The sequence below is a fragment of the Drosophila obscura genome, unplaced genomic scaffold (assembly GCF_018151105.1).
Source record: "Drosophila obscura isolate BZ-5 IFL unplaced genomic scaffold, ASM1815110v1 contig_58, whole genome shotgun sequence".
Classification (NCBI taxonomy): Eukaryota; Metazoa; Arthropoda; class Insecta; order Diptera; family Drosophilidae; genus Drosophila; species Drosophila obscura.
The window spans coordinates 1,114,987-1,140,390 of NW_024542848.1; the positions used below are offsets into that span (position 1 = coordinate 1,114,987).

The window sequence follows — 25,404 nt, forward strand, 5'->3', positions numbered from 1 at the left end:
GGAGCTGGCGATTCATATTTATGTTAATTTTTACAGATTTGCATGGTTATAAGACAGTTTTTTATATATATGTTATGTGACTTGCTTATATAAAGCCATTCGTACTTTTCGCAATTTAAGTGATAGTCGAGAGCGTTGTCAGTTGGATTGTTTTTGTTGACGGTGACGCCATCGGCGATGGTGTCGGAACGAATAGGCTAGAAGATGCAGTTTCTGTTGTCAAGCTTCGCTCTTCATAAACCCCGGCGCGTTCCTGCTGATTATATATTTCAGATTACATATACAAACATTTATATATATCTTACATTAGATTTATCGTATTTAAATCTTTTCCAAATATTCGTTTTTGGTTCCATTGGTGTACCATCGACGTTGTAATTCGGATTTGAAAATGTTAGTACAGATCTACTAGAACCGCGAGTGTTACGCTTCTTTTTTTTCCGGTTTGTGTTGAAAGCAAGCACTAAAAATATTATTAATGTTCAATATAACACAAAACTATTTAAACAATTAATAGAGGGAGCCTTACTGAAAATTATAAGTATTATTATAACAACCATAATAATGACCACTCCTAGCGCAACGAGAACAAGGAACTCCCGCTCGCTATCAATTTTACGATTGTTATCTTGTTCATCTTCCGTATTTAAGTCACCAAACTGTTTTGGCGGAGAATCATCGGTGAGTTCCTCTGAGTATTCAGACTGTTGATCGTTATCCAATCGTGCATGAAACAACACCTTTGGCCTGGTGGAACATACGGGTTCATTTGGATCGGACCGGTCGGGGCAGGCGCAAACATAATCAACTGCTCGATATAAACATAGATGCGAACAACCACCATTTTCCTGAGCACAGTGATTCCAACTTTTACCCTGGCGGTGCAAAGAGACGGCGCGTATGTCCAATGCACCACTTAGACCATCACGCACTTTAATGTAGCCGCTCCGTGGTACACTCTGTGAACGGTACACCGACTTATTGTACCAATCCGTCCAAAAGATATTACCGTCAAACTTAACAAAAAAATAGATTTCTTGTTATAAGTAACTGTACGTTACAAATTCCTTCTTACCATGGTTAAACCAAATGGGTGCGGTGCGTACTGTACAATAGTCTGACGGCGCTTGCCATTAAAGTCAACTTGGCCAATATTGTCTTCCAAAGCGTCAGCCCAAAGAAGACGACGGTTTCTATGTTAAATTAATGATCTCGTTAATAGTATATTTTAGTTATTAGGCTTGCCTGTAGTAAGCTCACTCAAAATCAATTGTAAGGCCTGTTGGAAAGCCAATTCCGGAAGTCACAATTACCGTACGGTTGGTACCATCTAAGTAGCTCCGTTCAATTTTAGCAGGTGAGCTCCAATCTGTCCAAAACAGAAAGCTAAGAGTAAAAAATGTAATTATTACTCCTGACCTATAATGGCTTATGCATGCATACATACGCTTTTTTCGGATGGACAATGAGTGACCGCGGATCACCCAGGTCATCTTCGATTATTCTTTTACGGCAGCTGCCATCAATCCGTGCAACTTCGATCAGCTTACGATCAGTATCGGACCAGTATAGATTTTCAGCAATCCAGTCAACAGCTATACCATTGGGTGTTAGAACGTCTGTGCTCACTATAACCTTACTATCAGTAAAGTTTAACAGATTAACTCTCCGTATAACGTCTAAATTCACATCGGCAAAGAAAAGAAAATTTTTCCGGTAGAGGTAATCGAGGACAACAGCTCCATGCACTCCATTTATAGGCAATACCACGTCCATGTAGTCCCCAGTGTTTAATGAAATCATTCCAATTCCAGAACGCAGCGCTATGAGGAGGTAGTCCTGTAAAAAATGAATAGCTTACTTTTAATGAATCATCTTCATTCGACTGATCAATGCTTACGTCAGGAAGACTCTGACACTGTTTTGTACTGTTTTCTTGCAACCGCAATCCAATGGGGCATTGACACGTGTAGCTTGATGGACTTCGTAAACAAAGGTGCGAACATCCACCATTATTGAGTCCACACACGTTTTTTGTCATAGGTTGATGCTTGTAAATTACTTTAATATCCATAAGTCCATCAATGTTATTCATTACATCATGCTTTGCGGTTATGTTTCGCCTTTCAGTCATGTGTAAAGCTTTTGACTTCCAGTCTGTCCAATAAATGTGTTCTTCAGTGAGAGCCAATGCATAAGGATGGTGTAAGGAGGACATAATTAGCTTGCGCTGGTTCCCTGTGTAGTCACAGGAGTCAATAGTCTTGAGACGGGCATCCACCCAGTAAATGCGCTTGCTTTTTAAATCAAGGGATAGGCCATTTGGCCATCCGAGGTTGGCAGTAACAATTCGTGATCGTTCATTACCATCTAAATGAGATCGCTCGATCTTACGATAATGCCCCCAATCAGTCCAAAATAAGAGACCAGCTTCATAATCAAGAGCGAGACCTCGTGGAGACTCGAGATCCTTGTAGGCTATAATATGCCGGTTACTGCCATCAAGACTTGCCACTTCGATAGTGTGGCGTCCTGCATCGGCCCAATAAATTGTACGACCAACAGAATCAACCACTAAGCCATCAGGATTATCCAAGCTGTCTCCAACCACTTTATGAACGTGCAGGCCATCGGGACTTGAACACATTATGACATTCTCGATAGTGTCAGACCAAAAAATGTTTCCCGTATCTCTGTCAACATCCAAAGCAACCGCATTGGATATTGGGGGAAGAGGCAGAACCACGTCAATCAAGTGGTCAAAGTCTAAGGATATTTGCCGGATATCAATTCTATGAGCAAAAATGATGTATTTGGTAGGACCTTCGGAACATGTTCGCTTATCTTCCTTAAGCTGAACTCCAACAGCACAAGCACAAGTGTAGTTTGTCGGATTCAGTAGACATAAGTGCGAACAGCCACCATTATCTTTGTCACAAGCATTAAATGCCCGCCTTCGAGTGCGATGAAAAACACGTACGTCCATTAGATCACTGGTATTTGCGATTATTATGCTGCTATCTTTTCCGGTCAGTTTATCCGCACTCATTACAGATTTAGTATCCCAATCGGTCCAGTACACACGGCCATCACTCACATCTAGTCCAAACGGATGTTTGAGTCCATCTATTAAAAAATACGATTTTATCTAATGCATAGGAATAAATTGTTGTTTACTCACTTATAACTACTCGACGGTCGCTGCCATTGAAATTCATATACTCCAAAGTCTTCGTTCCGCCATCAACGAAATACAATTTACTTTTATCGAAGTCAATGGCTAATCCATTCGGATAAATAAGTCTTTTTGAAGATATAATAACGCGATCATGACCATCCATATTCGAACGTTCAATCATTGGCTCTTCTCCCCAATCGGACCAAAACATAAGGCCATCTTTATAGTGAAATAAATCATTTAAAAGGTGTTGTTAGACATTATTAGACACCACCCCACATATATAAAAATGATGTCCGTCCGGGGAAACTTACTGTAAATCTACTAGGTGTAAGTCGAAATTCAAAAGTAGGTTTTATTATTCCTATTCTGGTGCTGGAGGTTCCAATTTACAGCCACTATTATTGTTTTAAAAATCTAGCCAATATTTTGGTTTCTAAATTTAAATTGAAGCATAGTTGCTCGTTTTTTCAAAACGTTGCGAAAATCATAAATTTGGAATTACTTAAATTGTGGAGCTATTGAGCTTCTTCAATAGCATAGTTTTAGATCGTAAATTATTTGAAGCTAAGACACCGTTTATTGGATTACGTAAAGTATTTTTACTTTATTTTTCGTCAGGTATATACAAAAATCGTCTAATACTTATAACCGACCTTTTCTGAAAGATTTGCGACTTTAATTTCTTTTAGAAGAATATTTTTTTTTTTTTGCAGCAGAACTTTTTTTTAACTTTTTTTTTACGCATTTTTCAGATGTAGCGCTTCTATTTCTTAAAAGCTATTAAATGCAATTATCAATAAAAACTAAGCAACTAAAACTAAAGTACGAATTATTAAGCTTTCAAATGAAAAAGTGATAATTATTGTGAGGTATATTTTATTTTTCAAAACTTTTTTTTAAAGACTCAAAAAAAAAGTCGAAAAAAATTATATGCTGTATCTTTAAATTGTTGACCCTCTGGGCCAACAATGGAGCGGACGAAGGATAAAGCAAGGGTTGGGATGTCAACCCAAACGTCGGTGGAAAGCGTGGCTGCTACCACCGGCGGGCACGGGAGGAGCAATCCTCTCTGCGTGTCGCCAGCGGCCACACCTCTGATAGGACGGGAGCAGGTCATATCAGTTGCAATGCAACTGCCACAAAAACGACTCATTCCAAGTTGAGTCGCACAGGGGCCGTGGTCGATACAGACTCGGACCTGGAGAGCGTGCTCTCTGTAACCAAGACGGAGGAAGACAGCCTTCTCCGCTCCCCGGAACCAGGTTCCAGCTCCCTGCGTAGGGAAGGGCCGAAGCGTTCCAAGGAGGGGTTGAAGGCGAAGGCACATTACAAAGCGGCCTTCAAGATCATGGGACGGCTCCAGGGCAGGAAGGACCTCTCTGAGGAGGAGAAGGCCAAAATGACCTGGGCCGAGCAACGGATAAAAGAGGGACGGCTGCACTTCTCGCAGATGCCGCAGATGAAGGCATCGACGGAAGGATTTGCCAACAAGGTGGAGGAGAGTCTCGCCACCAAAAGGCAACGCTCGACCGAGAGTGCCATCAAGGACACTCCGGTGAGTAAGCGGCAACGCGGGCCCAAGGTGGCAGGCCCCACACCCAAACAGGCGAAGCGATCCCAAAAAGCGAAGGTCAGTGAGGTGACCAAACGACACTTAATCGTGGCACTCATTGACCGGAGCGACGAGAACGGCAAAATAACGGCGGCGCGGTGGAAGACGGTGCACGCGCGGCTCGTGGATGTGCTGTTCACTCGAATGGAGGAGGACCCAAAAGCAGCTGGACTAGACGGAATATTCCCAGCCATGCTACAGGTGACCAAAAATGTGAACACCCCATGGCTCTCTGCAATATACTCAGCTTGCCTGAGCACGGGCTATATCCCTATTCAATGGTGGACCTCGAGGATTGTCTTCCTTCCAAAGGCAGGAAATTTCAGCCATATGAGCTCAAGGGTTGTAGACCGATTAGCCTCACCTCTTTTCTACTCAAAACTCTAGAAAAGCTGCTGGATCTACACATCAGGAACAATGTAGGGGGACAGATGTCAACCAACCAGCACGAATACACCAAAGGGAAATCGGTAGAGACGGCACTGCATTCGCTAGTAGCCACCATCAAGAGGGCCCTTCATAATAAAAAGTGCGCTCTAGGAGTATTCGTAGACATATCCGGAGCATTCAATAACGTAAATTCGACTGCCTAGAAGTGACCAACACGCGTCCCGCAATCAACCTCTGGATAAAGAACCTTCTAAGTTGTAGACGGGTGTATTCAGAGTGGGGCACCGCTTCCATGGCGAAAGGGGCACACAGAGGCACACCTCAGGGTGTGGTCCTCTCGCCCCTCCTGTGGAACCTGGTGGTCGACGACTTAATAAAGAGATTCGAGAGGAGAGCCCCAAAAATAACAGCTTATGCAGATGACATAAGCATAATTATTACTGGAGCATGTCCATCGACTCTAAGCTCCATAATGGAATCAACACTCAGGGAGATATGTGAGTGGGCTGGAAAAGTAGGACTCAGTATCAACGCGGACAAGACGGACCTCATCCTCTTTACCAAGAGATACAAGGTACCGGCATGGATCCCCCCGAAAATGGATAAAACCAGGCGGACCCCGAAAGCAGAAGTCAAATACCTCGGCATAGTACTGGATAGCAAGCTGGCATGGAGGCCCAATGTAGTGGAAAGGGTGAAGAAGGCCACCATAGCGCTATATGCATCCAAGAAAATGCTTAGCAGTACATGGGGCCTGTCACCTGCTCTAATGACCTGCATCTACATCTCGGTGGTGCGACCGACTCTGCTGTATGGAGTCTTAGTGTGGTGGCAAGCGACATGTATATCTGACTACATGATCCCCAAACTTGCCTGGATGTAAAGACAACCTCATTTATGGGACCCGACGACTGGAAAAAGGGGTCGGGATCAGACTCAACACCTCAACATCTACACCGACGGCTCCAAGATGGAAGGAGGAGTAAGAGCGGGCGAAGGTCAACGCCATACGGAAAGCGGCGGAGGCAGCTCAGTCCATCGATCGCTCACACTGCGTGGTAAACCTGTTCGTGGACAGCCAGGCGGCGATAAGATCCATGCAGTCGTCAGCAGTCAGTTCCAGAAACGTCCTGGCGCGTAGGAAGGCATTAGTCTACCTAAGCACGACAAAGTCAGTGCGGATCTATTGGGTTCCCAGCCACAAGGGCATCGAAGGTAACGAGACAGCGGATGTACTGGCTAAGGAAGGCGTCGGGCTGGCCATGGACAGAACCGAGAACGTGCCTGTCTCCCTTAGAACGCTACAAAGCGATCTGGAGAAACGAGCGGACACGAAGGCCAGAAGCAGGTGGAAGAGTACCACCACCTGCAGAATCTCGAAAACCACGTGCAAGGAGCGCAATGGTAAACTTATCCACTACTTACTGCACCTGCCACGGAAGGACTGCAGAATGTTAGTGGGAATACTCACAGTTCACTGTCTGACTGCAGCACACGCAGTTAAACTAGGCATCACCAACAGTGGTAAGTGCAGGAAATGCGATGAAGAAGGGGCTATCGAAACCCTGGAACACCTCATATGCAGCTGCCCGGCGCTATCAAGGGTAAGGAGAAAATACCTGGGTACCCCGGTGATGGCATCACTGGAAGAGGCCTCTATAAAGACACCAGGGGAACTACTTGCCTTCGAGAAAAACACCTCGATCCTCAAGGACTTTGAAACCTCACAACAATGAAGAAGGTTCATGCACCCCCCCATCCGGACAACTAAGGGCCATATCGGCCTATGCGTAGCCCCGTGAGGGCCGTCCGGGTCAACATAAACTAACCTAACCTTTAAATTGTTGTATAGGTACTTTAAATAGCTTTCGTATAAGGTATCGCTTACTTGATATGTACTTCCAGAGACTCAAAAAAGGGGCATTTATTTTTAAATTCTCATGTTTTTAACGCCTTTTCCGTAATTTTGACCAAACGAAAGAAAAAATGTAATTTAAATAGAAAAACGACTTAATAACCAAAACTAAATATTTTCCAATAAGTAAATTTGATTCCTATTAACTTATAACAAAATCAATATATGTAAATGCAACTTTCTTTTTTATACCCGTACTCAAAAAAGAGTTAAGGGGTATATTAAATTTGTGGTAAAAGTGGATGTGTGTAACACAGAGAAGGAAACACTTCCGACCCCATAAAGTAGATATATTCTTGATCAGCATCAATAGCCATGTAGCCATGTCTGTCCGCCGTCTGTCTGTCTGTCTGTCTGTCTGTCCGTCTTGTTGAGCGCCTCAGTATCTGAGATCTAGGCGCACAACAAGACGGACAGACAGACAGACATGGCTTTATCGACTCGGCTATCGATGCTGATCAAGAATATATATACTTTATGGAGTCGGAAACGTTTCCTTCTCTGCGTTACACACATCCACTTTTACCACAAATCTAATATACCCCTTAACTCTTTTTTGAGTACGGGTATAAAATCGCAGTATCGTAGAGAATGCCCATATCTTCCAGATTGCCGAATCTGACTCAGATCGGATCATAATTATAGCCAGAATGAAGAGATTCATTTTCAATTGCTTCCCCCCGCCTACTTCAGCAAGAGACCCGTTACTCATTCTCCTTCTCGCTCGCACACTCTGCCTCGTTATGTACGCGAGCGCACTCCAGCGGAGGAGATGTAGAATCTAATTGGTACATTTATAATCTACATGTAAGATGCACTACATAGTAGATGTAGATAACAGATGTATCAAAAAAATGTAATTTTTTTAAATTCTAAAAGACCATAAGCTCAAAAATGTATATACTGACTGAATACGGGTATAAGTAGAGTCGCGTTCCCAGAAGCGACTCACACGTTCCTTTTCGTTTTTGATACATCTGTCATCTTTATCTACAATGTAGATTCTACATTTTTCCACCAGAGGTCTCACACTGCGCGGCGCACAGTGTGGGAGCGAGAGAGAGAGAATCAGTTTCGCTGCAGCACTGGAAGGGGGAAACTTAGCCAACTTTTGCATTGTACTCACAACCATGCAGGTGCAAAATTAATGATTTCCCTTTTAAGGCAGCAGATTTGGGTAGTTAACACCCGAGAAGTATGGAGAAGAACACAATTCCTCAGTGTGCACTGTTTCCGGTACAAGTCCATCCTAATAGGACAGATCATAGAAAACCTGCCAGCTGATCGAGTGCGAAGAGCTCGCCCTTTCTGATTTCTGGGGTAGAGCCAAGTGCTGGAAGAGCTTCACGCAGAATTTCAGAGGGACCAGGATCGGCTCATGACGTACGCAGCACAAAACGGCGCCGAGTGGTGTTTCATAGCAAAGAGAGCACCACACTTCGGTGGATTGTGCGAGGCGGCAATCAAGGCAGCCAAACAACGGCTGATTCACGGAGTCGGCAACGCAAAGCTCTCCGCAGACGAACTGAGCACCCACCTGGACGCCACCTGGAGCACCCACCATCCCCAACTCCCGGCAAATCGCGTCGCCAGGAAACGACCAAAGCGATGGAGAAACACTGACGACAGGCCACCAGCTCATCGGGCAGCCGCTTCTTTCGCTGCCGTCCGAATCCGGGAAGACGCCAAATGTAGCAGGGGCAGCTTTGAGTTTTTGAAGCGGTGACGCAGGGCTGGTCCAAGGACTACCTGGCCAGCATGCAGGTAACGGCAGCAATGGTCCACCGAAGGGCCGGACCTCGAGGCAGGATGCCTAGTGCTCGTCATCGAGGTCAACAGGCCGCCACGGAAGTGGACTACAGGGCGATTGGTGGCAACAATGGGAGGAGTCGATGGGACAGTGCGCGAGGTGCGAACGTCCGCAGACGTTATCAAACGCGCGATCCACAAACTGGCAAAGCTTCCAATGGATGGTTGAAGCGCCGGAGGCCTTCAACGGATCCGGAATATTGAATCAGCAGCAAAATAGAATAAGTATAAGAGAGTCACGAAGTTACATTGCATAGTTAAGCTTACGCTCAGTCGCGGTTACGACTTTCCCAGCATGTTCGATCGGCTCCCTTCTGGAGTGGGGCCAAGGTTGGCATCGCTGGAATACATTAATTTAAATTGATAGGCTGTGTTTTCGCTGCGAACCGCAAAATATTCGGTCAAGACCAAACCAAGAGTCATCTCTGTAATCCATTTTTCGTTCCTGCAAAACCTTACGGACTTTTCAGTGCGCATCGTTGTCCTCTGGCTCCACAGCGCCCAAAAATGTTAGTTATACAATGTAATGAAATACATTTTTATGTTGTAAAGAGACTATCGAAAAAAAGAAATGGAAGGGCTGCTTAGTTTGGACGTTGATATGCACTGGCCATCAAGTGCCGAAAACTGTTACGCGCGGAGCCCAGGCAGAAACGGGCTCCTCCCGACCAACCGACGGAGGGGCGGTGCCGGATGACGCCTGTTACCGAACCGATCGCGAACATTCAGGAGAGATAAGTGTTAGACTAGTATTTGAGGAAAATTAGAGCTAAACACAACTAAAAGAGCTGAACATGCAAAGATAGCTAAGAAATAGTACTAATTACGGGAAAGGTATATTAGTATTAGTTATTTAAGAAGAGGAAGGAAATTGCTGTGGATATTATGTATAATGAAGAGGGAGTTATAGTCCGAGCATAAGACCCTTAACGGATCATGCTAGGAATAATTTGATCTGCAAAGTGGAAGGAACAAAGGAATAAAGTTTATAGTAGATCTAATGGGAATCGTAAAGTTTATGTGGCTCAACAAGTCAGGGCTATCTACGTCACCCTTGATCAGGATGTGCATAAAAAAACACCAAGCATTTTTCTATGACTAACTAAGGTTGGAAGGTTTATTAAAAGCAATCTACGAGGGTAAGATGGCAGTCTCACACCTGCACCCCAGTTAATGCCACGCATACAAAAAAAGTTAAAAAGTGTTTCTGGACTGTTTCTATACGGTCCTGGTGTAATTTGTACTGCGGGCATATTACTTGGAATTTTGAGGCATTTAGGTGTAACATATTTGCACAACACCATGGCTGAAAGCTGAGATCAGATTGCAAGCGAAAGTAAAATGAAATCTCCTTATACTGGACACAGCGTTTAACATCATCCGCATGAGTACTCGAGAGTTTGTCAATACTAAAGGCAGGTCTTGGAATGGTTTATAGAATCGAATGCTTTACTGAAATCAGTGTAAATGACATCCGTCTGCAAGTTACCTGGAAGCCTTTCATAAGCCTCTAATAAATTTGTGGTTGCTGATCGTCGTCTTATAAATCCGTGCTGAGACGGAGATATAAGTGATTTGCAGAGATGTTGCAAATGCGGGGCTAACATTTTTTCAAACATTTTAGGAATAGCGGATAACTTAGATATACCTCTATAATTATTTGCATCATACTTGTTTCCTTTCTTATGGAACAGAATAAAAAAAGATTCCTTCCAGATTGGGGGAAAGCATGAAGAACTAATGGATAGGGTGGGTGAATAGTTTAAGGAGGGGTCCACACAGAGCGTCGGCACAGTACCTGAGTACACAGCCGGGAACTCCGTCAGGACCTGGTGAAAAGACCAGCTTAACTAGTCGAAGATCGTGAAGCAGTGAGCTTTCATTTAACAAGGGGCTGAAAATGCCGTGCGACCTTGGTAAACTGTATGGATACGACTGACCAAAGTAGCTTTCATAAGAATAGGTTGTTTGGAAAAATTTGGCAAAAAGATCGGCAATTGCCTGATCATTTTTTGCTGCCATATTAAGAAATGATAGCGAGGATAGATGTGCGGACGCTCTACGCTTACTATTTACGAAGCTGTAAAACTGTTTAGGGTCCTGTGAAAATCGTATCCTGCATCGCGATAGGTAATTTTTATAGCATTGAGCGCTAGGAACGGAGAAATTTTACCGAGCTATTAAATAGTGAGAGAGAGAGAGAGAAGAGGGAGAACCAACTTCTCGATATTTTTATAAAGTCTTGATTTTAAGTTTTTTGGACTGGATAACTCTTTGGTAAAGCACAGTATCGGAATCGAAAAATTCCTGTCAAACTCCATATAAAAAAAACTGTGACAGGAATGTTTCGTCTACGTATTTCTGGAGTGTGTATCCAGCAACACGAGCGAAATCCACAGATTTATATCGATAGTTGCCTATCAGGACCGTGTGTGGACTGAGAGAACAGCTGATACCCAGCTCAGAAATATATACTTTACAATTCTTCCTGAAGTGAATGGTGCAAGATGTAGGCAAAAACTGACCGCAAAACCAATAAGAGAGATGAAAATTATTCTTTTTTGTTTTGCAACAATATATGCCCCGACCAACACAATCACTTCATCATCAGAGTGCATTTTTTTCCTTTTTTAATTTTAGCAGAATTTTACAGTTGCCTGTAAAACACAGCTGATTCATCAACCCTGTTTTAGCTATGTTCCACACCCTCACGGAATAACTATCAAATTCCTTGCCGCAATTTTCCGCGGTGCTGGAGACAGGCCTTAAACCAGGGAGGCTTCCCAGATCTAACCGGACAAGAAAATGGGACACAAGAATCAAAAAATGTGTCAGGTACATTTTAAACGAGAAGGAACGTGCGAGTCGCGTCCCCAGAAGCGACTTATACCCGTACTCAGTCAGTATATATATTTTGGATTTTGATTTGATTTTTTAGAATTTTGGAATTTAAAAAAAATGTACATTTTAAATTTGTTTGCTGCATATATTATCTACATCTACAATGTATATTATACATATAACATGTAGATTATATATGTACCATTTAGATTCTACATCTCCTCCGCTAGATGTACGCGCTCGCGTACATAACGAGGCAGAGTGTGCGAGCGAGAAAGAGAATGAGTAGCGGGGGTCTATCTGAAGGTGGCGGGGGAAGCAACTGAAAATTAATTTCTTTATTCCGGCTATAATTATGATCCGATCTGATTCAGATTCGGCAATCTGGTAGATATGGCCATTTTCTACGATACTGCTCTTTCAGTTTTATCGTATCCTTAAAATTGTGCCTGTCACAGATTTTCGTCTTTTGTGTTGGCGGAAGGGGGCGGGGTGAAAATCGTTAGCTCGGCCTTACGAAAGCAGCGCACACATTCAGATAGCCTATCCATTCGATATAATACAGTAAGCCCAATATCGAGCAACACTTTGCATGTAGTATGGTAGGAGTCATCAGGTATAGTGAGCGGAAGAGTTCGGGCTAGCAACGCTATGGTCGGATCTGCGACAAAGCACAGATCAAGGAATCAACCCAAGGAATTTTTCACATGGCTGACTTGAGACAAGGATAGGTCTAGTAAGCCGTCGATAAAATCATGTCGTGACATGGGCACAAGGATATTAGACTCGTTTACCGAAGACCAAACAGTACCTGGCAAATTGAAATCACCAAGAACTTTCATATGATCTTTATCTGATAGCGAGGAAAGTGGAATATGCGAGCAAGTAATGAAAATGGAAAAGCCTGGGAGAATCAGTTTTACGTACAGGAATTCCAGGTCTTGTTGAACCTGGACTATGAAATGTTCCAACGTGAAGTTTGAGTCCACTGCAATGAGGACCACACCTCCACGTCGAGACGAACGGTCATTTCTAAAAATTATGTACCGACCTACCAAAACTACGGAACTAAGGATGTCTGGCTTTAACCAGGTCTCGTTAAACACAATATCGTGCGACGATAATGCGAGACTCTCAATAAAAGACTGCTTAGCTTACTACGTAACCGTCTAGCATTCTGGTAGATAACTTAAGGAGAGGAAGTTAGTTTTTCGGATGGGTTTAATTAGAGCGGGAAGATGAGGGTGGAGATGGAGCACTGGTCTGACTACTAGGAAGGGTTTGGGTGGCCTATTCTTCTTCTTGGGCTTGTACTCTTTCACAACCAAGTGCTGCGGTCAAAATTTGGCAGAGCAAATGGTTTCGAAATGATCTTTTGAAATGAGACGCTTATCTCAAAGGAAGCTATCTCCCTGGCATAAGAGAAATTAAATTTCTCTACCTTTAGCCATTGGCTTTTATTTTGCTTTGATTAAAACCAGCAGTTACATCGTTAGATGTAAGGTCAGTGGTAAGCCGTAATACCAAAACTTGCCGCTTTGGTGGGACTCCCACCAGTGGTCTTGGCACCTGTGATGGCAATATCTGGTGGTCCGGGGCGTCTTTTAGCTGGTGGGAGTGAAATGGATGGGCAAGCTAAAGAATTGGGTGCGGACTCGACGGACACGGACGCTACAGACATTTCTTACTGCATACTCTCCGAACTGACGCATTCAGCTCCTTAATCTGCATCACCAGCAGCGATCGTTGCCCTCGCTCTCACGCTTATGAGCGTTTTTCCCCCCGGTGACTCGCTCTCGCGCGCTCAGACTCACCACGCTTACGCTCCCGCTCTCGCTGCCGACAGCCACCGGCAGTTGCTGAGCGCAACTCCCGATTCAAATGCGCTTCTTCACCCACAAGCAAACCGCCGGCTTTGCACGCGATCTCTTGCATATATATATATATATATATATATATACGATACGACTAAAACCCCCAGGAATATACTGAATAAACCCTACTGTGAAGAACTTGGACTTTTTCATTTCGACTTGGGATTCTGAACTTTGGGACTTCGAGACGCCTCTACGCTCAAACAAGCTCTTTGAAGCCACTCCGCGTCTGTCTCTTGAACGCATGTCGTTTTCCACAGCACGGCATTCCTCACTACTATAATGCAGGCCGTTGTTTTGGGAAATGGCCCCAGATCCCTACACATTTTGCGTGCACTACGCTTTCGCAAAGCCAGCAAGGGATATTAGTCTGGTCATGGGTATCTGCTTCTTGGAGTTTTGTTTGGCACAGATGGCAGCAAAATCCAGAATGATGTCTTTAATTTTTTTTTTCGCGAAAAAAGAAGTTCAAAAGAAAAAGTAACCAATGTGCAGAGCAAATGCTTAGAGCGATGCTAAAGCGAAATCGGTAAAATTGAGATGAGAGAGGAGAGTGGTTGCAGCAACAGCTTATAAGTGAGAGCGCTACTGCACAGAAAGAGCGAGATAGAAAGAACAATTATTGAGATTTAGGAGATAGAGATAGATTTTGTATTTATTTAAATAGAATTTTTTTTATTTTTTCTTGAAAAAATAATTTTTTTAATTAATAGTATTCAAATGACATTTCTCGAAACTGAAATGTATTTACTATTAGATGGAATTTTTTTTATTGGTTTCGACGCGGTCCGCTGCACAATGGGTCTCGGCCATTTCATCTTAAACCAATTCTGTTTTATGTAACGCTATTTTGGGTCATATTTTTGCTTGTATCTATAAAACCGCACGCTCGATTATTGCCATTTTTGAATATGGGGCTTACCAATTTATATTCAACAAGAATATTTTTTTTTTCTAAATTTCGGTTTTTCGACTATTTACACCCGTACTCAAAAAAGAGTTAAGGGGTATATTGTATTTGTGGTAAAAGTGGATGTGTGCAACGCAGAAAAGGAAACGTTTTCAGTTGCTTCCCCCGCCTACTTCAGCAAGAGACCCGCTACTCATTCTCTTTCTCGCTCGCTCGTTAAATATGCGAGCGCACCCCCAGAAGCGACTCGCAGGTTCCTTCTCGTTTTTCATAATTTTGTCGTACGAATTTAACGTAATGCCAGAAAGGAACTGCTCATATATGTATACAAAAAATATAAGGACACAGGGTACAAATTTGTTCGACTTTTCCTAAATATCGCACAAAAATCATAAATTTTTCATTTGAAAGCTCAATATTTCCCAGACGGATGAAGCTACAAATTTGTCTGGTCCACTTCAAAGCTGCATTTATCAACTGTTCAAAATGGCAAAATTACAACCAGATGTAAGATACTTAAGTAATGTTAAAAAAACGATACCTCTAAGAAAAAGAAATTAAGAAAAAATACGAGAGGGGCTATTTATTTTTCTGGCCAAGGTCACTCCTAGCGATATTGGGACAAAATGGTAGTTTTCATACAAAATTTTGGACTTTTATGGATTAAACCTACATACAACTTTTTCATGTACGACCACGTTTTATATCGATTAACGATAAATCAAAATAATATTTCAAGCAAAAATTTTAACTTACACCATATTTGAGGTGGGTTTTTAAGCCAAGAATGCTTAGATCAGCTTAGTTCAACTTTTATAAATGAAGCACCATACATTGCCAATCTAAAAAACTGGTATCTCGAATTCATTCGTGGACATCCTTCGTTGCAGGACGAATTTCGTGAAGGTCGTTAAAATTAATTGTTGTGCCACAAAATATCAATGCTGTGCGCGAAATGATTGAGTAAGATCGTCATGTCCCCTACCGTGAGATTGAGGTTTCCTTGAATAGGACGTCCATTAATAAGACTTTCCGTGATCACCTCGTGGTAAAAAAGGTGTGTTAGCGTGGAAACCCTAACAATTTAAAAATTGAAAATAGAAATAGAAAATTGAAAATGGAGCTGCAATAGCTGTGCATAACATCTATACAGGTGAAGAATCATGGATGTATAAGTATAAGCTCGAAAAAAATCAATAACACTAACCGACACGAATTTTCCTTAAGGAACCGAACCGGCTTTTTCTGATAGATTTGAGGCTTTGAAATTGTTTGATGATATTTTTTTTTCTAACAGAACTCTGTTTTAAGAATTCTTAAACACTGGTATTTTTCACATAACTTAATAAGTATCTGACATCTGGCTGTTTACTTTTAATGTAATTCCAATTTTGCAACATGTAAAATTCAAAAATGTCAAAACAAAAATCGCTTAGTGGGTCAGCAATGTTCCAAGCGGTAAAATGTTATTTTTGGAGAGTTGGTCAACCAATTTTAGATCCGCGGTCTCTCCATAGATTTTATTGAGCAATGCCTTAAACAACGCCTAATTAATACACCTTTGCACAAAAAATTAATATTTTATATATATTTTTGCCTTTTCCTAAGTTTTTAATGTAAAAATTCTTTAAAAATACCGCAAAGCAATTAAAATTTTTGTATTTTAAAGCTCAATATTTCCCAGATGGTAAGCTAAAACTATAAAGTGCTTGAATCCAGTTTTTGGCTGCATCAATTAGCTTTCAAGAATGGCAAAGTGTATTACAGCCAGGTGTACGATACTTAACTTATGTGAAAAAGAAGAAGCACTATCTAATAAAAGCAAACAAAAATACTTTAATTCTTAAAAAAAAAATTAAAAGCCGCACGAGGCCTCCGTTAAAGTGCTACATTCGCGTGCTGCTACCGCAAAAAATGATGAAATTTGAATTTGAAAGCTAAATATAGTTCAGGCGTTAAGCTGCAGATACAAAAGGTCTGGGTCGGATTTATAGCTGCATTTGTCAGCTTTTCAGAACTGCAAAGCAACCAGATATAAGATACTTAAGTTATGTGACAAATAGAAGCACAACCTATGAAAAATACCATGAAAAAAAATACCAGATTTTAAAAATTCTTAAAAAAATTACACGATACGAAAAAATAATAAAGTACTACAACAATTTTTAAATCTATCAGGAAAAGTAATTTTGGTTCACAGCCTAAATAAAAAGTTCAATTTTGTCGAGTAGTGTTATCATTGAAGAAAAACAAAAAAAATCAGAATCAGAAATCGGAATTGCAGAGATAGCAAAAAAAACAAAGATTTTGGTGTAATTCATTTTTATAGCCGGTACTCAGTCAGACTTTAGAATAATTCCCCTACAACTGTCTCTCTCGCTCTTTTCCTACACCAACACCACCCGTTGGGGGGGGAGGGGTGGCAAGCTCTAAAAAAATCAACCAAAAATTTGGTTGCTCTAGCGTTGATCTAGTTGATAAAAAAAATATATTCTTTATATGGACAGAAACGGGTATAATAAGGCTTAGATATATATACATAATTAATTGAGTTGATTTTACTCACCTATGGGATTGACGACAATATCTCTGGGCTTGTACAATTTTTCCCATATGAGCAAAGTCCGCATTTTCCCATTTGTTGTAGCAACTTCAATACGATTAGTTGATGGGTCTGTCCAATAAAGTTTATCAGTAATCCAATCTAAGGCTAATCCTACAGGGGAAACTAAGTTCGAATGCACCACACGCTGTTGGTAGCTGCCGTTTATATGTGCTTTATTAATTGTACTACGCTCTACATCCGTCCAATAAATGAAGTCTGTATCACTGCACCAATCTAGTGCAACGGCGTGCTTAAGGTTGTCCAGTGGAACAATCATATCTACCTCGCTTGGCTCTGCTTGATTGTTTTTAAGTTGTCTTAAACGTATATCCTTACGGCGTGCTACCAGTACCAATTTATCTGCTGTACTTTTGCAAGTCTTGCCATCATCCTTCAATGAAAGACCAATGGGACAAACACACCGGCGTGACGTTTTGTTTGGCAAACACAAATGAGAACAGCCACCACGCAATCCTCTTCGGTCTTTTTGGCAACGGTCAGGGTATTCAGGTTGACGCGCAGGGTGATAGGCATGAATATCCATGGGAAAATGAAAATTTTCATGAACTGCTCTAAACTCATTTCCAGTTATTTTGTTAGCTGCAGATACTGTCTTTGTGTTCCAGTCTGTCCAGTACATGGTGTCTTCGAAGATAGTCAAAGCAAACGGGTGTGGTAGATGGGTGCTAAGAATTTTAGTGCGATCAGTGCCATCTAGATTTGAGCATTCTATAGCATGTTGCTTTGCGTCAGCCCAATACATTTTTCGATTCGGGTAGTCTATTGCTAGACCATTTGGCCAAGTTACACCTTTTGATACAATCACTTGTCTTTGTGATCCATCCATATTAGCGCGCTCAATTTTTGGATTCGGTCCCCAGTCACTCCAGAATGCTAACGCCTCGCCTGGATGGATTACAATGGCACGAGGCTTATCCAAATCATTTGAAGCGATTACGGTGCGTAAGTTGCCTTGAAAATTCGATACTTCGACACGTCGAGTACCTGAATCAGTCCAAAATAGTAAGTCATGAATCCAGTCTACAGCTATTCCGCCAGGGGACTCTAAGCCCCATTTAATTACGTCGCGAACTCTTGTTCCGTTCATGTATACCATTTTTATGACATCTGTAGACACATCCGACCAAAACATCAGACCCTTGCGATAGTGAAAATCTAGTGCAATCGCATTGTGTAATCCCTTAACTACAGCTGTATAACGGTTATTGCTTAGCGTAACACGTCGTATATCCCAACGATTGGCTACCAACAGAGTCATGGCGCCACCTAACGCTTTACAAGATCTCAAATCTGGTCGAAGAATGTAACCCATTTCACATGAGCATATAAATGAGCCTAGTGTATTTTGGCATTTTTGAGAGCAGACAGGACTAGTCAGGTACTGGCACTCATCTATATCGGTGCAGCTAATCAAATAATACTGGCTTTAGAAATACGGTCGTAATTAAGTATTCTTAACACTTACTTCACTCTATTTTTATCCATAATGTAACCAAGCCGACAGGCACACTCATTAGAACCGTTTTTGGTTTTTATACAAAGTTGTTCACACGGTTTAGGTTCAAAGCAGCTTTGCTCCTCAGGACAGTTCACTTCATCTTCACCAGAAGGGCAGTCGCTATGACCATCGCATATGTGTTTCTGATGCACGCATATCCTAAAAACGAGTACAATCAACTATTATTTCATGAAAGTACATAGTTTTTTACATTTTACTGACTTTAGGTTGGTGACGTTTTGCTTTGTAGGGCACAAAAATTGACCAGGGTCGCACTGTAGGTGGCAGTCGACCTCATCTTCAGCTGAAGAACAGTCTGCATATCCATCACACAGCCAGGTTCGCTAAGATATTGCATAAAATTTGTATACGTTAATAAATATTTCTATAAATTTTAGACTACATAAAAAATAATATGTTACCAAAATGCAGCGTCCATTGTTGCAGGAGAACTCGTCAGATCCGCAAGTTAGTGGATGCTCCACTATCCCACAGTCATTTTCATCTTCACCACCATCACAGTCCTGCTCTTTATCACATTTCCAGCGTTTTGGAATGCACGTTCCATCTGAGCATTTGTACTCATTTGATGTACACAACGATGGTTTTTGTGGGCAATTTTCTTCATCACTCCAGTCGCCACAATCATTATCACCATCACAGCGAAAACGATTGAGTATACATTGTCCGCTAGGGCCTCCAGCGCCAGCCAAACCACCGCGACACTTAAATTCGCCTTCAGGGCAGATGTTTATAACTGCTGCACATTTAAACTCGTCTGAGTTATCATTGCAATCGCGCTCACCATCACACCGAAACGCCAATGAAATGCAATATCCGTCATTGCAAGTAAAATGCTCTTCAGTACATCTAGATCGATTACAGTGCGTTTCGTCTGAAAAGTCCTTGCAGTCATTTTCACCATCGCACAGCCACGTTCGTGGAATGCAAAAGCCGTTTTGACACTGAAATTGATCATCCGTACAGTTAGTGTATGCTCCGCAATGTGTTTCATCCGAGTAATCACCACAATCATCGTCGCCATCACAAAGCCAGTACTTAAAGATACATCGAAAAGTTTTCGGACACAAAACGTGTACGCCACTTTTTTCGCAGTCCATCTGCAGTTTGGGGACCATATCTTCAATATTTTTACAGGTATTTTCGCCAGACCCATCACTGTGATTCTGGCAGCTGGTAACGGTTTCGCTCAGTTGACTGGGATCATCCTGGACAAGCACTGCCAGATTTACCCGAAAAGGTTTTTGTTTATTATTGGGTCCACCTATAAAGCCTTCACGTCCACGTGAATTGACTTTGCGATCACCTTCTCGTTGGCCAATTACTTCAGTCCGACTTTTTTGCGCACCAATGTTGCGAAACTTTGGAATATCGCCTGTGTTGGAATTGTCTGAACTACCTGTTTTATATGGGACTATGGTTTCCATGGTAAATACGGGATCATAAACTCCTGTGCCATCATTTTCGATTTTCTTGTTGTAATCTTTTCGATTTTGATATGGTGGGTAGTCAGGCATGGAGCTAAATTTCTCCCCATTTTTAGGGAAATTCTTTGCCAACTTATTTTCATCAAATTCCTCATCGTTTTCTAGATAAGCTGTGTTGCTTCTCAAACGCAGTTGCGTCTGCTTTAACAAATCTTGACGCCCGGACGTATTTATTGGAACCGTGCCTAAATTTACATCGCCATGGGTACTGCCACTATTGTTTGAACTATGCTCATATTGCTCAGAGCCAAATTTTGTTGAATACGCAAATGCAAAACCTATTTCAATAAATAATGTTAAATATTAGGTAATCATGATGTGGCTTTTGTATGGCTATATAATTTAATATTTCAATCACACGCTGCTAGTCAGTTACGGTACTAGGATAGAGATGGTGGAAGAGAGAGAGAGAGAGAGAGAGAGAGAGAGAGGCGTGACCTCTCCTACATTCATTCTAAGCTACCCTGGGTGTGTAAAGGAGAATGAGTGAGAGAAGGAGAGTGCACGAGTCAGGAGATTCAGCCACATTGTATTGTTTTCTTCATTTCGGCTATAATAATGACCCGATCGAGATTGTGCAATATTGTACATAGATAAGATGATGACTCGACTAGAGCAACCAAATTTTGTTTCCAAACTATTTAAAAATTTCGCCTTCACAGAGGACGAAAATCTGTGGCATCCACAATTTTGAAAATACGAAAACAACGAAAGAAATAATATCGTAGAAAGTGACCAAATCTACAAGATTGCCGAATCTGGATCAGATCAGATCAGATCGGATCATTGTTATAGTCAGAATGATCCGATCTAATTCAGATTCGGCAATCTGGTAGATATGGGCATTCTCTACGATACTGCGCTTTCAGTTTTATCATAGCTTTAAAAATGTTCCTGCCACAGACTTTCGTCCTTTGTGGGGGCGCAAGGGGGCGTGGTGAAAATTTGAAATACACTTGTAGCAGTGTGATATGACATGAGTCTGGAAACCGAATTTGGTTTCTCTAGCTCTTATGGTCTCTGAGATCTAGGCGCTCATCAAGACGGACAGACGGACGGACGGACAGACGGACATGGCTATATCGACTCGACTATTGATGCTGATCAAAAATATATATACTTTATGGGGTCGGAAACGTTTGCTTCTCTGCGTTGCACATATCCACTTTTACCACAAGTCTAATATACCCCTTAACTCTTTTTTGAGTACGGGTATAAAAATGACAGCAAAAAAATGTAAGCTGATAAAATAAATAAAAATTCGACGTATGGGTATAAAAGTAGAGTCGGTGCTACGGACGCGACTCGCAAGGTTCCCCCCTCGTTATCGCAAAATTTGGCGCAGAAAAGATCGCATTGCAGTCACAGGAAACGCATTTTTGGTTCGGTTTGTAATGTATTTCCATTATTTGACTGTTTTCTTATGAAATCACTAATTTCTTACTCATTTTAAAATTAATTTTCATTGTGAATGTCCTATTCGCACTTTTGAACATTACAATTTTGAGTTATTTCAATTAAGTTATTTTCCTTAGTCTCATGCAATGAATATTTTTATTAACTTTTTTAAAAACTATGCCAAACTGAATAACAAATTTTTAAAATTCGAATTAACCGTTTTCTTTACACTTTTCTTAAATATTACGGATTTTATGAACGGGTTTTTTTTGACCTATTCAAGTTTCGGGCAGTGTACATACATATGACATAAACTTATAAAAGTATTTTATGTTCAAAAAAATACTTACACAACCATACAAAGCAACCCAATGAGCGAAATAGAAAGGGTATCCAATACATTGCCACGCACCATACAAAGAATCGGACACTCCCGGGCAAGCCGTTGTTCGGTATTCGAGCTTTCTTGACGGTTAAGTGTTGTAGCGCTATTCAGCGCTTGCGTGCTACGTAGCTGGACTTGTGTACTGAATACTTCACTTCACTTATTTAATGAGTAGGTGTAACATTGATATATTAGATACTTTCATGTGCTACATAAAGTTCTTATTCACTGCATTAAAATAACAAAATGATTTTTGAGTAATTTTTTTAAATATAGTACTATGTACGTACATACATACATACACATACATATTTTTTTTTTATCACTGATAATGTATGAGTTCATTTTAAACGAATAGTCATGCTTTTTTTAATATTAATATGGCACCAATTCTGCAATGAACGGACTTTTTTTCGGATCCGGACGAACGAATTCCGTCGCCAAAAAACGTTTTTGGTACAAAGAAAATGTATTCTCTCAAAGCTCAGAGCAGCATAGTCTATTTTTAAGGTAAAGCATCTAATTTTTTTTTTATATTTTCAAATTTTTTTTCTGGATACATTTACATTTTCCGTCTCGGCTTTTAAAACTGTTGAAAATTTCAGTATCGCAGACGTAATGTATATTGCAAATACGGGTCCGGGGTACCAAAAGTGAACAGTCGCATGCCCATGTTTTAGCAATGTTGATGTCCCGCTTATATATATGTATGTATGCTACGTATTTACGTAATGTGTATATGTACATTCGTTACAAATTTCAAAACAATGGATGCATAATCTTAAATTCTCGTCTAAAGCAATGACCATTTCATAAGATCGAAGTGCTGAAAATGTGTTGACATATGTAAACATATACATTAGGTTGAGCCAAAAAAATGTTTTTAAATTTAAACGGGACACCCCTTAATTTTGTTATCTTGGGTTTAATAGTAATATTAAAGTTTTTATTTTTATTTAAAAAAAAATGGTTAGAGGTTGCTACCAAATTTAAATAAAAATTTTAATTTTAATTTTAAATTTGATTTGGATAATTTTGGGAAATCTATTGCATATATATTGATACAACTAATATAATTCAGCAATCGCCAATTTTTTAACATTAACTAAAATAAGAAATAAAAATACCTTATTATCAATATGAACTAGTTTCTAAGTTTCAATAGTATTTGAAAAAACCGACGAATTCAATTTTTTTAATGTGTATTTAATTAAAAAAGTGTATTTTTGTTTTCGTGGTAGCAACCCCCAAATATTAAACTAAAAATTTGAAACAAAAATTGTATAACTTAGGGGAAATAAAAAATGGGAAATCCGCTTGAAAAAAAAAATATTTGTTAAAATTTTGGCCCAGCCTAATATTCATATACATTTTGTATGTATTTTTCAAACTATTTATTTCTTATATATTGTTAAGTTTAATGTCTTTTTTATTTTGTATGAAAACTTTCGCGTGCTTTATATAATGCAGATTACACAATCCAACTTGATACATGAATTTTTTTAATAAAAAGGTTTACAAAATTCTATATACATATGTATCCCAATACTAAAAGCTTGCCTTTACATTTCTGGAATAGATGAAAACTACACAGCTCCGCTTACATACATATTTATGTACGGTCTTAAAAGTTTTTTTTATTTATAATATTTATATAAATATGTTTTTTTATATATCTGTATATGTATGTATATGAAATTATAGCAAATATTTACATATTTTGAATTATACATATAAATGTTGCATACATAAAGGAGCAGCCACTAGCACATGTGAAGCATGCGCATAATACACATTAATATTTAGAAAACAGCACTATATGTATATAGATGTTTATATACTCATACATATGAAAATATGCACGTGAAAATTGATCACATCATAATAAACCTTCACAAGTTTTTGCGAACTAGTTAATCTACGATATCTACTTTTGCCTTTTATTCCACATTTATTTACACCCCGCTCGAAATTTTAAATATGTACATATTTATGTCCATGCTAGTAGGTTATTCGGATTGTAGGTATGCTGTATAGTTAGGAATCTTTTGTTTGGCACACGCAACGGGATAAAGCACAGAGCTTGTTCCGTCGTGCTCAGTAAAATGACAAATGTAAAGTTTCTTGAGATTACAGCACCGCTCAGTTCAAAAGCGCAGACAGTGAAAGAAACGATTCACTAAAAGCCCTATTCGATATTAAAAGTTTTCTCTGTACACTTGAGCTTTAGCTTTCCAAATTCAAGCTTGCACCCTGTAGTCGTAACTTTTGATGTTGCCATTGAGGGCGAAGTCAATTCAGTGTTAGAAAAATATATACATATGAGAGAGTTGAATAGCCGCCAATTCAAAAACTAGCTGGTACGTTGCGAGCCGCTAAACTGTCCCTATCAAAAAAGGTATAGAAAAAGGCGCTGCCGCTTACGTAAATTTGTATTACAGTGCACTATGGTCAAAGGTTACTTTGGTTGGACAAAATTAACAACTCGACAACGAAATTTTAAATGAAATAAAATTAAATAAATAGTGCATATTAAAAAGTGATTAGTTATAGTGAGTAACATTTTTATTAAGAAATTAATTTAAATGGTTGCCGTAAAAAGAGACGAGAAGGAACGTGTGAGTCGCTTCTGGGGACGCGACTGTACTTTTATACCTGTACTGTAGTCAGTATATAAATATGTGAGCTTATGATTTATGTAGAATTTTGAAATATTTTACATTTTAAATCTGTTATCTATATCTACAATGTAGATTGTACTTCTTCTCCGCAAAGGTCGCGCATTGCACAAGGCAGAGTGTGTGCGAGCAAGAAAGAGAATGAAAAGCTTGGTCTCGTGCTGGAGGAGGTGGGAAAATAAACTGAAAATTAATTTCTTCATTCTTCAATCTGGTAGATATGGTCATTTTCTACGTACTGCTTTTTTAGTTATATCGCATCTTTAAAAGTGTGGCTCCCACAGACGTTTGTTCTTTGTGTGGGCGGAAGGGGTGGGCCGAAGTTTTTAAAAACACTTGTAGCAGTGTGATATCACATGAGTCTGCACACAAAATTTGGTTGCTCTGGCTCTTATCGCCTCTGAGATCTAGGCGCTCATCAAGACGGACAGACAGACAGACATACAGAGACTCGGCTATTGATGCTGATCAAGAATATATATACTTTATGTGGTCGGAAACGTTTCCTTCTCTGCGTTACACACATCCTCTTTTAACACAAATTCAATATATCCCTTAACTCTTTGGTGGAAAACGCTTTTTCCAGGGTGCTCGTTGGGTCAGAAAGGTGGCGGCTTTCCTATTGGGTTCTGCACAGCCTTGTGAATTAATTTAGCCTCCTTTGGGCAAAAAAAATACATTTTTTAGAACAAAATAGAATAACAAACAACTCTGTATTGTTGCTTTTGGGGTTATGATATTGTATACCTCCGACGTACCCACCCTACCAGAGATCCGGA

At 40.4% G+C, this 25,404-nt stretch overlaps 1 protein-coding gene across 3 annotated transcripts; it reads right to left on the bottom strand.

Annotated features, from left to right (window-relative positions):
* On the bottom strand, positions 1-24,068 carry LOC111075662 (low-density lipoprotein receptor-related protein 4). Of its 3 annotated transcripts, none has more exons than XM_022369104.2 (14): positions 23,879-24,066; positions 21,913-22,175; positions 19,079-20,442; positions 18,879-19,000; positions 18,624-18,815; positions 17,099-18,564; positions 3,182-3,397; positions 1,901-3,126; positions 1,448-1,839; positions 1,261-1,386; positions 1,076-1,193; positions 530-1,016; positions 306-463; positions 1-253 (listed from the first exon to the last, which is right to left on the bottom strand). In XM_022369104.2, exons 2-14 carry the CDS (start codon positions 21,962-21,964, stop codon positions 116-118), a joined length of 6,057 nt encoding a protein of 2,018 aa, XP_022224796.1. In that variant the 5' UTR covers positions 21,965-22,175; positions 23,879-24,066; the 3' UTR covers positions 1-115. The 3 variants fall into 3 exon arrangements, with proteins under 3 accessions (XP_022224796.1, XP_022224795.1, XP_022224797.1); XM_022369103.2 differs by having other exon boundaries at positions 1-256; XM_022369105.2 differs by lacking the exons at positions 1-253; positions 306-463; positions 530-1,016; ... (3 more) ...; positions 1,901-3,126; positions 3,182-3,397 and adding an exon at positions 15,307-15,608 and having other exon boundaries at positions 23,879-24,068.
* Positions 24,069-25,404: the final 1,336 nt, after the last annotated feature.